The sequence below is a fragment of the Myotis davidii genome, unplaced genomic scaffold (genome assembly GCF_000327345.1).
Source record: "Myotis davidii unplaced genomic scaffold, ASM32734v1 scaffold38, whole genome shotgun sequence".
In the NCBI taxonomy this organism is placed as follows: domain Eukaryota; kingdom Metazoa; phylum Chordata; class Mammalia; order Chiroptera; family Vespertilionidae; genus Myotis; species Myotis davidii.
In genome coordinates, this window is record NW_006291383.1 from 6,673,831 (window position 1) to 6,687,245 (window position 13,415).

The following is a 13,415-nucleotide window of genomic DNA, read 5'->3' on the forward strand; positions in this document are numbered from 1 at the left end:
GGTGGCTCGGGGCATGAGGGGGACAGAGCAAGGAAGGGACTGATCAGATTGGAGGCACTTGAGGTAAATGAGGGAAAAGAAGGTAAATAGCGGAGAATCAAGGGGGCAAGAGGACAGGGCTCCCACCAGCAGCCCCCCACCCCCACCCCCGTGGAGGTTCTGGGGTTGGAGGTACCCTAGGGAAGCAGGGGGCTCCTACTGTCCCCAACTAGCCCCTTTCCTCTCCCAGATCTTGCACCAGGGCGCCGTGGTGACCGATGCTGCTCGTTGTACATCACTGGGCATCGAGGTGCTCAGTAAACAGGGATCTTCTGTGGATGCAGCTGTGGCCGCAGCCCTGTGTTTGGGAATTGTGGCTCCGCACAGTTCTGGCCTGGGCGGGTAAGGAGCTCCCCACTGTGGAGGTTGGGGTCCCCCAGGTCTAAGTCCCTGTCCTGGTCTGTAGACCTCATGTGGCGGTGTCCAAGTTTGAGCAGAGAAACAGATGGGCCCCGACTCCTTGCATTTGCTCTTTCTACACACACAATTTCATCCCTTTCTTCTTACATGGTGTCAGAGGAGGTGTTTTCAAAAGCTTTTTCTGTTTTAAAAAAAAATTGGAAAATGATGTTGTAAGTTGTAAGGTGAGGTGCACAGGTAAGGGTATACTGTCATTAATTAAGGCAGCGATACTTACTTTTGGGCTCACAAATCCCTGTGAGTCTGATGAAAGCTATGGACTCTCTATGCTCCAAAAAATACACCCCCCTCTAAGAATTCTTAAAACAAAGGACAAATTGGCCACCCAGGGGCCAAACCCAGAACACAGACAGGTTTGGTTTGCAGACTTAAATTTTTTAAAATGTGTTTCCTATTGTTGAAAAGTTGAGAATGTCCAACATCTCTTGAACCTGAAGAGACCTGGTAACACAGTTCCATATGACTGCAATGATCTGGACCTGAGTAGAAGCTGCTTCCCATTCTGTGCCTTCTACTTTGCCACAGGGCTCCCCAATCTTTGTTAGTTACTTGGCTGCAGGCCGCCATCTCAGATGCTACCACCATCTCAAATGCAGATAAGTCACAGAAAAGGGACAAGCTGACAAAGGCCATGTCTTGGTTCCTGTAAGACCAGTCTTCCAGACCCTACCAAAGAAATTCCCCTTTTGTTTTTGCACAGTGTGTTCTTACATAATTCAGTCCTGGGAGAGGGAGTGGAGGCATACCAAGGAGGCAGGTGCAGGAAGCTGGCAGGGGTCCAGCTATGGTCTGGGGGGGGGGGGGGGGGGGGTAAGGGGGAGGTTTTGCTTTTTTTCAAATCAGGGATTAAAGTCTCCAGTGACAGGCTGAAAGAGGTCCTTGAACTCTGGATCCCTGCCTTGATTTCGCTCCCCACCCTTGTGGTGCGGCTGAATCTCTGAATCCCTGTTGGGGAGGGCGCTCAAACACTTGTCTCCTGATGACAAACTAAGCCTACAGCCATCGCCATTGGGAGTTGAAGGGTGGCAGGTTAACTGTTCAGAGGGGTAGCATCTTTTCGTCACCACCTGCCCCTTTCTGTGTGTTTTCCAGTGGGGGTGTGATGCTGGTACATGACATCCGACGCAATGAGAGCCGCCTAATTGATTTCCGGGAGTCTGCACCGGGGGCCCTCAGGGAAGAGGCCCTGCAGAGATCCTGGGAAACCAAGGTGCGGACCCTCGTGAGAAGAAAGTATGGGGGGGGGGTCTTCCTTCACTGCCCTTCTTCTAACCCGAGCATTACTTTGCTGAGTGTTTGCTATGGAGGTGAGGAAATGAGTTGAGCAGGATGCTCTTAGGGTATGAGGGAGACAGGCAACCCTCCAAATAAAATACTGAGCCAAAAATTCTGCATGGTGGGTATCAGGCAGTACAGCAACATCTTAACTTCTGTGGCAACCTTGCCTATCTGGCACATAGAAAGAAGAAAAAAGGCCACTGAGCAGCCTGAGACATCAAAGTTGCTACACTGTCACTCACACATCCCACTCTGAGCCTGTCGACTACAACTTTCCCAGCCCACAACATGTTGGAAGATTAAACAGGAACTGCTAGAGGAAAACCCACTGTCCACTGAAAGCAAAGGCAGAGAGAGAATAACTTGGAGAAATAGATATTTAGCACAGAGGTAAAAGCCAAACACACACCTGAGTTATCACAGCTCATAGTAATGGTGGAATGCTAATGAAAAGGTAAAAGGAAGGTCTCTTGCCCACTATTTTAAAAAGCAGGAATAGGTATAATCCGATGAAGACAGGTTCCCATCTAAATTGGTTATGTCCTAGCTCTTAAAAGGAGTTGCTTAATTTATAAGTCCCTCAATTATGATAAAGGAGGCCTTTCTGCATTTGCTGATAGGAAGTCAGGGAGATGGGAGGGAGGATGCCTGCTGGGACAGCCTGTCCCTCCTCTAGGATACTTGGCCTATGTCTCTCCCCTGTGCCAGCCCCCCCATCCCTGGCTTGGGGCTCTGCAGAGTTCAGCCCAGCCCCCCCCTTCCAGTGACCTGGTCTCCTCTCTCCCTCGCCTGCCCGCCTTGCCCAGCCTGGGCTCTTGGTGGGGGTTCCCGGAATGGTGAAGGGGCTACATGAAGCTCACCAGCTCTATGGCAGGTAAAGACCCTCCCCCTGGGGACCAGGGGCCCTGCCTGCACTGCTCCTTTGGTGGCCTCCTACCTTCCTGGATTATTTCCTTCCAAACTCCCCCTCCTAATATCCCCTTCCCTTGCCAGGACTCTCCTTCCCAGGAACCCCCTCCTCCCGGACCCCTCCTCATCCCCCCAGGACCTCCTCCACCCCCTTCTCTCTGCCCCCCACTTCTCAGGCTGCCATGGTACCAAGTCCTGGCCTTCGCAGCAGCTGTGGCCCAAGATGGCTTCAACGTAACCCATGATCTAGGTCAGTGGGGCCTGGGGGGTCAGGGGAAAGGCATGCGGTTGATGGAGGGGGGAGATAGGACCTCTGAGATTTGGGGCCCAAATCAGAAAGCACCTCTCTTCCAGTTTGCTCCTCAGATCTCTCCCACCCTTATCATGAGACAGACTCAAATGAGAATATCTAGAGAGGCCCATATATACCCTACCTCTCCCATAACAGGCTCCTTGGGGATTGGAGCTTAGGGCCAGACACTCAGCCCTTACTCACCCCACCTATTATGCATCTCAGCCTTGGGGTCCAGCCCTGGCAATCCCTGCCCAGCCTCTTGTCCCTGCCCGTAGCACATGCCCTGGCAGAACAGCTGCCGCCTGATGCATCTGAGCACTTCCATGAGACGTTCCTGCCATCGGGCCGCCCACCACTACCTGGCTCGCTGATGCAACGGCCTGACCTGGCCATGGTACTGGATTTACTTGGCACCTATGGCCCCGCTGCCTTCTATGCTGGTGGTAACCTCACGCTGGAGATGGTGGCCGAGGTGAGCACATGGAGAGCCCATCTGCCCCAAAGGCCTCTATTGTGAGGGCATCCTTTCCCCCCTTTCTTCCCTGGATTTCTCTCTACATACATTTACTTGAAATTCTAGAATAGGCAAAACTAATCTCTGGTGATAGGAATCGGAGATCAGTGGTTGTTAGAATGGGAGGGCTTGACTGGAATGTGGCAGGAAGAGCCTACTGGGATGATAGGAATGTTTTGTCTTGATTGAGAGAGGTAACTTTGGGCTTCCCAGGGCTGGTGCCTACCTGTACAGAGGCCTGTCCTGCCCCTCCCAGGCTCAGTGGAGAACCGGGATCAGCTTCAACTTCCCTGAGCCCACAACCTCACCCTGCTCTTGGGTTTTCTAGGGATTGAGCAAAGGGCCTCCTTCATTGGAACTGGGGGGATTAACATAAGGGCTTACCAACTAACCCCAAAGAGTCTTAGTCTGAGGCAGTAATTGGTTTTAGAATTGTTGTCAATAGTTGAAAATTCCTGATGGAAAATTATGTTCAAGATAAGGATACACAGACCAACTCAGTGGTTCTTTCATCTGTGCAATAGGGTGATTATATCTATCTCTGCCATACAGTTATGGGAACTGAATAGGTCCATCACTCATTCTATATTACAAAGTGCCTGCTCTGAGCCAGGTCCTGTGCTGGGCACTGGAGATACGGATGTGGTGATAGAAGCCACCTCAGATGGACTTACCTGGAAAGTCCAGCGGAGTACTGGCTTTAGGTCAGCTGGACCCAGGGGCTCCATCCCCATTGTGAGGACCTGGTCTATCTTTCTTTCTGTCTCATGACTCTACTTTCCTCTGCTTGAATTCCCTCTCGGTCAGATCCTTCCCACACCTGCTCCCATCAGCCATCCTTCCAGTAAGCCATCCTAAGGAAAGAGCATTTCTCATTCCAGTAATTCCAGCAAAAGCCTCAAGGTTATGTCCCATTGGCCTGTAATTGGTCTCATGACTATTCCCAAACCAATCACTGCCATGAAAACAAATGCTCTGATTAACCAGACCTGCATTGTGTATCCTCTCCTCACGGTGGAGAAGGGGATGAAGGAGACTCTAACAAAGACCATCAGAGCTTCAAATTTAAAAAAAATTCAAAGTTGTCAAACAAAGGAACACACACCAGCCAAGCAATTCAATGTATAGTTCACTGAGGGTGGATTAGAAGTCAGAGGTTTCAAGTACTAAAAAAAGGAGGACATTCCTAGTGTTATGCTAATTTAGGGTTGGAAGATTAGCATGCTGGATAGTATGAAATGAGCCCATTGGTTTATACAAGATTGGTTCACTGGTCAGTAATTGGTTATGTCATTCCTACCAGGGCCATCCATGGTTTTGTAGTGGCTTTAGTTATTTGTAGTGAAATGCAGAATTCAGTTTGATATCTCTCAAGCAAGTGCTGCTGTAAGTGAAAAATCTTCCTTTCTCATAGGCAGAGAGGGCAGTATGCACAAAGGCATGGAGTCATGAGTTCAGGAACTGCAGGTCACTCAGAGCTCACTGGGGAATAGCAGGACATGAGGCGGAGATGTAGGCAGGGGCCAGATCACAAGGAGCCTTAAATACTGAACTAAGAAGGTCATTCATAGAATGTACCCAACACAATGTCTTCCACATAGTAGGTGCTCAATGTTAGTGCTTTTTTCTCTTCCTTTTTTCCTGGGGTACCCAGGGCTGATGGGGTCCCTAAAGGTCATGATGGGAAATGCAGAAGGCACAAAAGTTATAAGCATCTGATCTGTCTGTGATCCAAACATATACCATAGGCCAAATGCACATGCTCACTGTGTGATGTGTGGCTTAAAGTGGTGGTGGGGGCATTCTCTCCCTTCCAGGCTCAGCATGCAGGGGGTGTTATAACTGAGGAGGACTTCAGCAACTACAGTGCCCTCGTGGAGAAGCCTGTGTGTGGCGTGTACAGAGGTGACTTCTCCCCCAGCTCCCCAGGGTCCCCACTCAGGAGAATCCTCCCAGTCCATGGCTGTATGCTTTTGGTCTAGAGACTCCTCCCCATTTAACAGGAGAGAAACTGAGTCAGTGAGCTGCCTGGGCAGCTAGCTAATGAAGCAATCCAGAGTCAGCCTACCTTCTGAAGTAGTCTTGGAGTCAATTATCCCACATATTTAGGATATGGGGAAGGAGATCTGGTCAAAGGTTCAGGCCTAGAAATTGGGATTCTAGCCATAGGTTTTCTTGATTTGGGTGCCTACCACTCAGGGTAGCCATGAGGATTTGATGAGATGATGTTGGAAGTTGCCCTGATTAGAATGGGCACTGAATATGTATTTGATTTTCCATTTCTCCCTCAAGCCTGTGTTCTCTTGGCAATGCCAGAACCTTGAGTACTCTGGGTTCTACCTGTAGCCTGTAACCTTGGACCAGCTGCCTCTCTGTGCCTCAGTTTTCTCACCTATGATATGGGAATGATAAAAGTACCCATTGTGAGGATTAAGTGAGTTAATTAGTTATGGTTTGTGTTATATCAGATATTATTATTCCTTTGGTGTCCAAACATCTAATAACTAGAGCCTTATGTAGGAAGAGGAGGTTGCTGCTCCCAAGAAGTTTCAGGGGTGGGACCATCAGGAACCCTGAATAGTATCCTGCCCTATGGTGGGCCAGGAATCTGAACATCTGGACATCTGTCCCTGCTGTGCCAATGATCTTCATTGAAACTCTGGGCAAATCACAGTCCTCTTCAGCCTTCGTTTCCTCATATGGAAGAGGAAATTGAAGACCAGTGTTCTGGATTGGGGTCCTGGCCCTGTCCTTGACTCACCATGTGAATTTGCATGTGTCCTTTTGCCTGTTACCGTTTTTCCTGTATCTGATAAGGGAGTTCAGTGCTGTGGTCTCAGTCTATGTGATGGTGGGATGTGGAGATGCCTTGACTGTCCCTGCCATCTGGTCATTTCCTGTCCTTTCAGGCCACCTGGTTCTCAGTCCCCCACCCCCGCACACAGGCCCTGCCCTCATCAGTGCTCTCAACATCCTCGAGGGCTTCAATCTCACCAGCCTGGTCTCCCGGGAACAGGCTCTTCACTGGGTGGCAGAGGTAAGGCCAACCCTTCCATTTGACCCTGTGTTGGGGGACACTGAGAGTGGGGGGGATGGGGTACTTCCATGGGGCAGGACTAAATCCCCTCCAAGCTTTCTCACACACAAGAATTCTGGGTGTGGGTTCTGGGAGAAGTCTGGCAGCCTCTGCCATACCTCTGCTCTGTTTTCAGACCCTGAAGATTGCATTAGCCCTGGCCAGCAGACTGGGAGACCCCATCTATGATTCTACAATCATTGAGAGCATGGATGACATGCTAAGGTGGGTCTTGTGGCAGGACCCTGGGGACTGGACAGATGGTGGTGATGTGGGGAAAGGATCAGGTGTAAAGCACCTGATAGAAAAATAGGCCTGAAGTCCTAAGTCAATTCCAGCTCAACCTTAACTCACAATGTGACACTGATGCTTCTCCTTGCACCTCAGTGTTCCCATCTGTACAATGGGTTGCTCTACTTCATATGGCTCTCACAATTTTTTGACCCTAGCAGGGCACATATATGGGCCCATCTGGTCCTCCTTTTGAGTGGAAAAAGAAAGCCTATTAACAATTAAAAGCTGAAACCGGTTTGGCTCAGTGGATGGAGCGTTGGCCTGCGGACTGAAGGGTCCCAGGTTCGATTCCGGTCAAGGGCATGTACCAGGCTTGCGGGCACATCCCCAGTGGGGGATGTGCAGAAGGCAGCTGATCAATGTTTCTCTCTCATCGATGTTTCTAACTCTCTATTTCTCTCTCCCTTCCTCTCTGTAAAAAATCAATAAAATATATTTAAAAAAAAAAACAATTAAAAGAGTCTCCAGGAAAATATTAGAGGTGGTGGAGAATTTGATTAAAATGTGTCTATATTAGCAGCATAATATAATAGTAAAACTGTGGGCTGTTGTCAGACTGACTCAGTTCAAATCCCAGATTCTCAGCCTATGCAGACTTACCCTCTCTAAATCTGATTCTGCAAGGGAGCCTGACAATAATGGTGCCAACCTCATGGTTAATTGTAAAGACCAAGCAAGTTTATACATATAAAGCCCTGAGCATGTTGTCTGACACATAATAAATATTCAACAAATATCATCATTAGTATTAATTAGCAATAGGGATAAGAATGGTTACCATTTAACTACTATAACTGACTTAAAGGCTAGCTAAGGGAAAATCAGAAACCAAAAATATAGTTAATGTAAATTTGTATTTTCATGATTTCATAAATTTGCTTTTAAGATCAATACATATTTAGGTCTAAAATACACACACATGCCTATAATAAATCCATTCATTCAATAAAATTTTAAAAATATATATTTTTTTATTGATTTCAGAGAGGGAGAAAGAGAGAGAAACATCAGTGATGAGAGAGAATCATTGATCGGCTGCCTCCTACATGCCTCCTACTGGGGATCAAGCTCGAAACCTGGGCATGTGTCCTGACCAGGAATGGAACCGTGACCTCCTGGTTCATAGGTCAACACTCAACCACTGAGACACTCTGGCCAGGCCATCTAATAAATATTTATTAAGAACTTACTATATGACAAGTCTTTCTGTGTCTTCAAAAAAAATTCTAATAGCAAGTAAAGATTCTTGTATATAAACCTCCCCTCCGCATGCCCCCCTCCCAACACACACTCTAAATTCTTAGTGAAACTTAATTTTGAGATTACACACATCAGGTTAAGTGAATTCAGTTTGTACATGTCAAAACAAATATCTTCTGAGCATTCACTATACCCTAGGAGGTATTTTCATAGAAAGGATTAAATGAGTAAAGTCAAGTAACTAAAAGACTCTTGACTTAAGCACTGAATAAATTAAAAGTTGGCTCTAGAAGAGAATCTGAATAACACCTAAATGAATTCATTCAGTTCAACAACTACTTCTTGAATATTTCCTATATGCTAGGACTAAGTAATCTATTTTTTGGTATAGACCAATGGGGGAAGCAGATATTAATCAAATAATAACACAAACAGACATCACAAAGAGTGGTAGGTGGAATGTAATGAGAACTTGCTGTGTGTTCATCTCCTACCCCATGTCTTTTCAGCAAAGTAGAGGCTGCCTACCTCCGGGGCCACATCAATGACTCCCAGGCAGCCCCTGCCCCACTCCTGCCTGTTTACGAGCTGGATGGGGCTCCCACGGCTGCCCAGGTGCTGATCATGGGCCCTGACGACTTCATTGTGGCCATGGTCAGGTATGCAAGCTCAGACTCCACTTGGCACAAGAGATCACCTAGGTGGGGGCTGGGCAGGAGTGAGAGTGGGCTCAGGGTTCACCTGGCCCCAATCTCGGCCCCCAGCTCCCTGAACCGGCCCTTTGGCAGTGGCCTCATCACCCCCTCGGGGATCCTACTCAACAGCCAGATGCTGGATTTCTCCTGGCCCAACAGGACTGCTAACCACTCTGCACCCAGCCTGGTAGGGTCTTGCTTCCCTCCTACCCTGGGGACTCCAAGGCTAGAGAGGGATAAAAATGTGTTACAGTATGGCTGCTCCTCCCTCCCTACTTCCTCTAGGAACTTCTATTGTAAAGAAAAGGAGCCCAGACAAGGTGTTTACTTCACTCCAGCCCAAGTCTGGGGTTTGGAGCCTGGTAGATCCAAAGAAACCTTGTCCCATTCTGTCAAGGTCTGACTGTGTGACCTGGGGAAAGTCTTGTCCCCTCTCTGGGCCTCAGTTTCTTCTCACCTGTACTGGTATAATGAGGATATTGGCCCCTGATTTTGTGCTTTAGGTACTCTTTAGTACTAATTGTCTATGTCTGTGTAATGCTGAGTTGTAATGCTGGGCTCAGCCCTATTGCTGGGCACCAAAGGAGAAAGGAAATAGGAATTATTGTGTAGTTGGAGGCCAGCACTCTTACACCCTGCAAGCTGGGGCCCCGGCAGGACAAAGACAGAGATGACCAGGGTGGAGATAATTCTGTTCATCCCCATAGCCATCTTTCTTGGCTTGCCCCTCCCCATCCCCTGCCATCCATAGTAGCCTCAAAACTTAGTGGGTTCACTACCCACCCCAGTTATCCAAAGACCCTGACCATTTCATATATAGCAAACTGTGGCCTGGGGAGAGACCGGTCTCCTACCTGTGGAAGATGTAAGAGAGGGAGAGAGGTTGGAAGAGTGGTTGAGTAGTCCTTATCCTATCTCACTTTACCTCTCATCTCCCTTGTGGCCTTGGTCCTCTGACAACAGGAGAATTCGGTACAGCCAGGGAAGCGGCCACTGTCTTTCCTACTGCCCACTGTGGTCCGGCCGGCAGAGGGGCTCTGTGGAACCTACCTCGCCCTGGGGGCCAATGGAGCTGCCCGGGGCCTCAGCGGCCTAACCCAGGTGAGGTTTCCTCCATGTCAGGCCTTCTGTGGCCAGGAGCCAAGCTGTTGCCTGGGCTACAGCCTTCATGTCTCTTGCTTGTTCTCATCCTTTACTCACAGCAAACAAGGGCTGGAACTGCTTTGTGACAGGGCCCTTCTGGACACTAAGGAGATGGGCTGTGCTGACTTTCTTAATAAAAATGTAGCCTTGAAGCTCCCTGTCTTTCCAGGTTGCAGGAGAAACTGCAGGGCCAGTGGAATTGAGAGGTGATAGGGCATCTGGACTGCCTGAATTCTGTCAATCTCAAGTTCCACCATGCTCTACTCAACATCTGACTAGAGAAGCAGCCCTCTTTAGGATTTGCTTTTGAAAGGAAGGGTCTGCTACACTCCAAAATGCCTCACAACAATTCCACAAATGTCTTGAGCACCTGATATATGTGCCTGGCACATAATTTGGCAGGTGGTGAGTTAACTAACCTGAGCTTTGGAATCAGACGCCCCTGAGTCCCAGGCCAAGTACTGCCAATTTCCAATTGTGTGATGTTGGAGAATTCACTTAACCTCTCTGAACCTGTCTCCTCATCTGTAAAATAGAGATAAAAATAGCTAACATAATCAGAGTTCTTACTAAGTACTGGGCATGGTGGTAGACTGGGTGCTAGCAGTGCCTCTTCCCTGTCTCTCTCTAAACTCTGGAGTGAATCACTTTTCTTCTCTGGCCCTCATTTACCCCTCTGTGAAATGGGGACATTCATCAAAGGACTGCCTGTCTTCTGGGACTGTTGAGAAGCTCAAATGACACCCCTGGTGCAAGGAATCTAATGACTAAGGAGTCTGGACCAGGAAGAAGGACCATAGAGTCCATCTCTGGGGTAGCCCTGACTTCTGCCCTTTGGCTGTCTGCAGGTTCTGCTGAATGTCCTGACCTTGAACCGGAACCTGAGTGACAGCCTGGCCCATGGCCGCCTACACCCGGACCTGCAGTCCAACCTTCTGCAGGTGGACAGTGAGTGTCCCCATGGAGTAGCACAGGGCCTGGTGGGGAAAGAGGCTCCTCCCAAGGGTGTCCCTGCCTCAACCAGCACCAACTCCCTGCCATTGAAAGTTTGTTTTCTTCCAACTAATTCCTAAAAGTACAAGATCTGGGGGATTAGAACCATCCTGCCATTTCCTGGCTGTGTGGCCTTGGGAAATTTCTGTCTCCACTCTGAGCCTCAGTGTTCTCATTTATAAAATAAGAAGCAGTTGTTCATTCTGCAAACCAGTAATTCAACAGTTTGAGTATCAACTGTGTGCCAGGCATTGTCTTAGATGCCAGGGATACTGCATTTACAGGGCAGGTGGATTATAGGGAGGAGAATTTAAGTTGGGGAAATACAAGGATAATGGTCCAGCAAGAGATGAAGACCTGAAATTATGCAAGAGGGTGAGGACTTACTCCTTTATCCATTAAGTCTTGGCTTAACATTTACTATGTCCTCACTCAGTTCTAGGCTCTGGGGATCAATAGTGAACAAGACAACATCCCTGCCTTTAAAAAGTTTATAATACAGTAGAAGGAGACACAGTAAATAAATAAACAAATACAGGTAGCATTAAGTACTTGGAAAGAAAACAAAGCAAGGTAAAGATAACATGGGCTGATATTTTAGATAGTGATAGGAGAAGTTCTTGAAGATTGGAATGAAGTAAGGGAGGCAGTTTTGTGACTCTAGGAAGAAACAATCCAGGCAGAGAGAAAGCAAGTGCTCCTGAGATAGGAGCATGTTTGACTTCCATGATGGACAGCAAGGAGGTTAGAGCAGAGTTAACCAAGAGAGTTGAAGGAAGTGGAGAGAGGAGTTTAGAGAGGTAGTGAGGACCCAGTTGATGGTGGGTCTTAGAGGCCTTGGTAAGGACTTTAGATTTTATTCTAAGAGTCATCAAAGCTGTTAGAGGGGTCCAGCTGGTGTGGCTCAGTGGTTGAGCGTTGACCTATGAACTAGGAGGTCCTGGTTCAATTCCCGGCCAGGGCACATGCCAGGGTTGCGGGCTCAATCCCCAGTAGGGGCATCTAGGAGGGGGCTGATTAATGATTCTCTCATCATTGATAGAGGGTTTTGAGTGGGGGAAAGTGATATGGTTTAGTGGGTTAAAAGGACTCTTTGACTGCTGTGTGATAGGCTATAAGGAAGGCAGGACTGAAAGCAGAAATACCAGTTAGTGGGCTATGCAGTAATCCTAGCAAGCAATGATGGCAGCTTGGCCTATGCAGGTGGAGAAAAGACCCCAAAACCCCTTTTCCAATATTAAGAATGATTGTATATTATGGATCACTTACTGTATGCAAGGCTCTGAACTCAATGCTTTCTGTATATTATATCCTTTAATCCCTGCAACTTTATATAGTAGGCTCTTGTATAATCCCTATTTTATGCACGAAGATACTGAGGCTCAGAGAGGTCAAGCAATTTGACCAAGGGCATACACCTCCTCAGTGGAGCACCCAGGACCAGGACTCAGGTTTGACCATAGGACTCCTGAGCTAGTGCTCTGAAAACTCTGAATGTGTGTATGTTGTGGGATGGTTTTCAGGTGAGTTCACAGAAGAAGAGATTGAGTTCCTGGAAGCGAGGGGTCACCACGTGGAGAAGGTAGATGTCTTATCCTGGGTCCATGGCAGCCGGAGAACCAACAACTTCATCATCGGTGTGAAGGACCCTCGGAGTCCAGATGCAGCTGGAGCCACCATCCTGTAGAGCAGCAGGGTGGGGTGGGGGTCTCTGCTCCCCCCCCTTTGCATGTTCCTAGAGTCCTTTCTTCTCCCAGGTTTGGTCTTAGGAGGACCCCAGGGATGCCCCAGATCAGGGGTGAGAGGGGATGCTTATCAAACTCTTCCCCAGAGTAACTGGAAATTTCTCCATCCAGAGGCCTGTGGTGGTGGTGGTGGTGGTGAGTGTCAGTGTTCATATCAGGCAGACAGGACCTTGAGGAGTCAGATTATCTGTCTGTCTCCTTTCCCTCAGCCATGCTGGCCTTGAGCTTAGGGATGTGCTTGCAAACCCTTCTCAAGGGTCCTCACAACCCCCAAATCTCCAGGCTGGCCTTCCCTGGGCCTTGTCTTCCAGTTCCCTTCTCTTATCCTCAGCCTCATTTCTTAAATGACTAGGATTTTTTTCTAATGGGCCATCCTGGGAGGTTCCTCTCTTCCTCCCACCAGGCTGAGGCAGGCACATTGTATCTGGGGTCCAGGGTATGGAATCCCTAGGGGTGGGGGTGGGGACCAGCTCAGGGGCTTCCATTTGCAAAGGGGAATTAAAGAAAGAATATTGCTTAACCATGGCTCTGGCTTGATTTATGTTTGGCTGTGTTGGGAGTTGAGTGAGAGACCTCAGTTCACCTTGTCCTAGTAGCCTTGACTCCAGGGCAAACTAGAGTCAATTTTATGGGGGTCATAATATCTGCCATCTATCTAAGGCTTGTATTATAAAAATTATAAAGTAATGAATAACTATAATTATAGATGGCATCTATTGAACGCTTTATGTGTGCCAGGCCCTATGCTAATTTTATTTAGTCTTCTTTATAAATCTCATGAGGTAGGTACTATGCCCATTTTACAGATGGGAAG

At 48.2% G+C, this 13,415-nt stretch overlaps 1 protein-coding gene across 1 annotated transcript in view; it reads left to right on the top strand.

Annotated features, from left to right (window-relative positions):
- Positions 1-13,121, top strand: part of GGT7 (gamma-glutamyltransferase 7) — a 15,331-nt gene extending 2,210 nt beyond the window's left edge. Inside the window, exons 3-15 of the mRNA XM_006764575.2 lie at positions 303-381; positions 1,552-1,669; positions 2,544-2,611; positions 2,823-2,896; positions 3,217-3,413; positions 5,273-5,360; positions 6,365-6,492; positions 6,668-6,756; positions 8,535-8,684; positions 8,790-8,907; positions 9,684-9,821; positions 10,712-10,811; positions 12,380-13,121. Of these exons, the coding sequence (XP_006764638.1) occupies positions 303-381; positions 1,552-1,669; positions 2,544-2,611; positions 2,823-2,896; positions 3,217-3,413; positions 5,273-5,360; positions 6,365-6,492; positions 6,668-6,756; positions 8,535-8,684; positions 8,790-8,907; positions 9,684-9,821; positions 10,712-10,811; positions 12,380-12,543 (1,511 nt within the window). The 3' untranslated portion in view covers positions 12,544-13,121. The remainder of the gene's footprint in view (positions 1-302; positions 382-1,551; positions 1,670-2,543; positions 2,612-2,822; positions 2,897-3,216; positions 3,414-5,272; positions 5,361-6,364; positions 6,493-6,667; positions 6,757-8,534; positions 8,685-8,789; positions 8,908-9,683; positions 9,822-10,711; positions 10,812-12,379) is intronic.
- Positions 13,122-13,415: the final 294 nt, after the last annotated feature.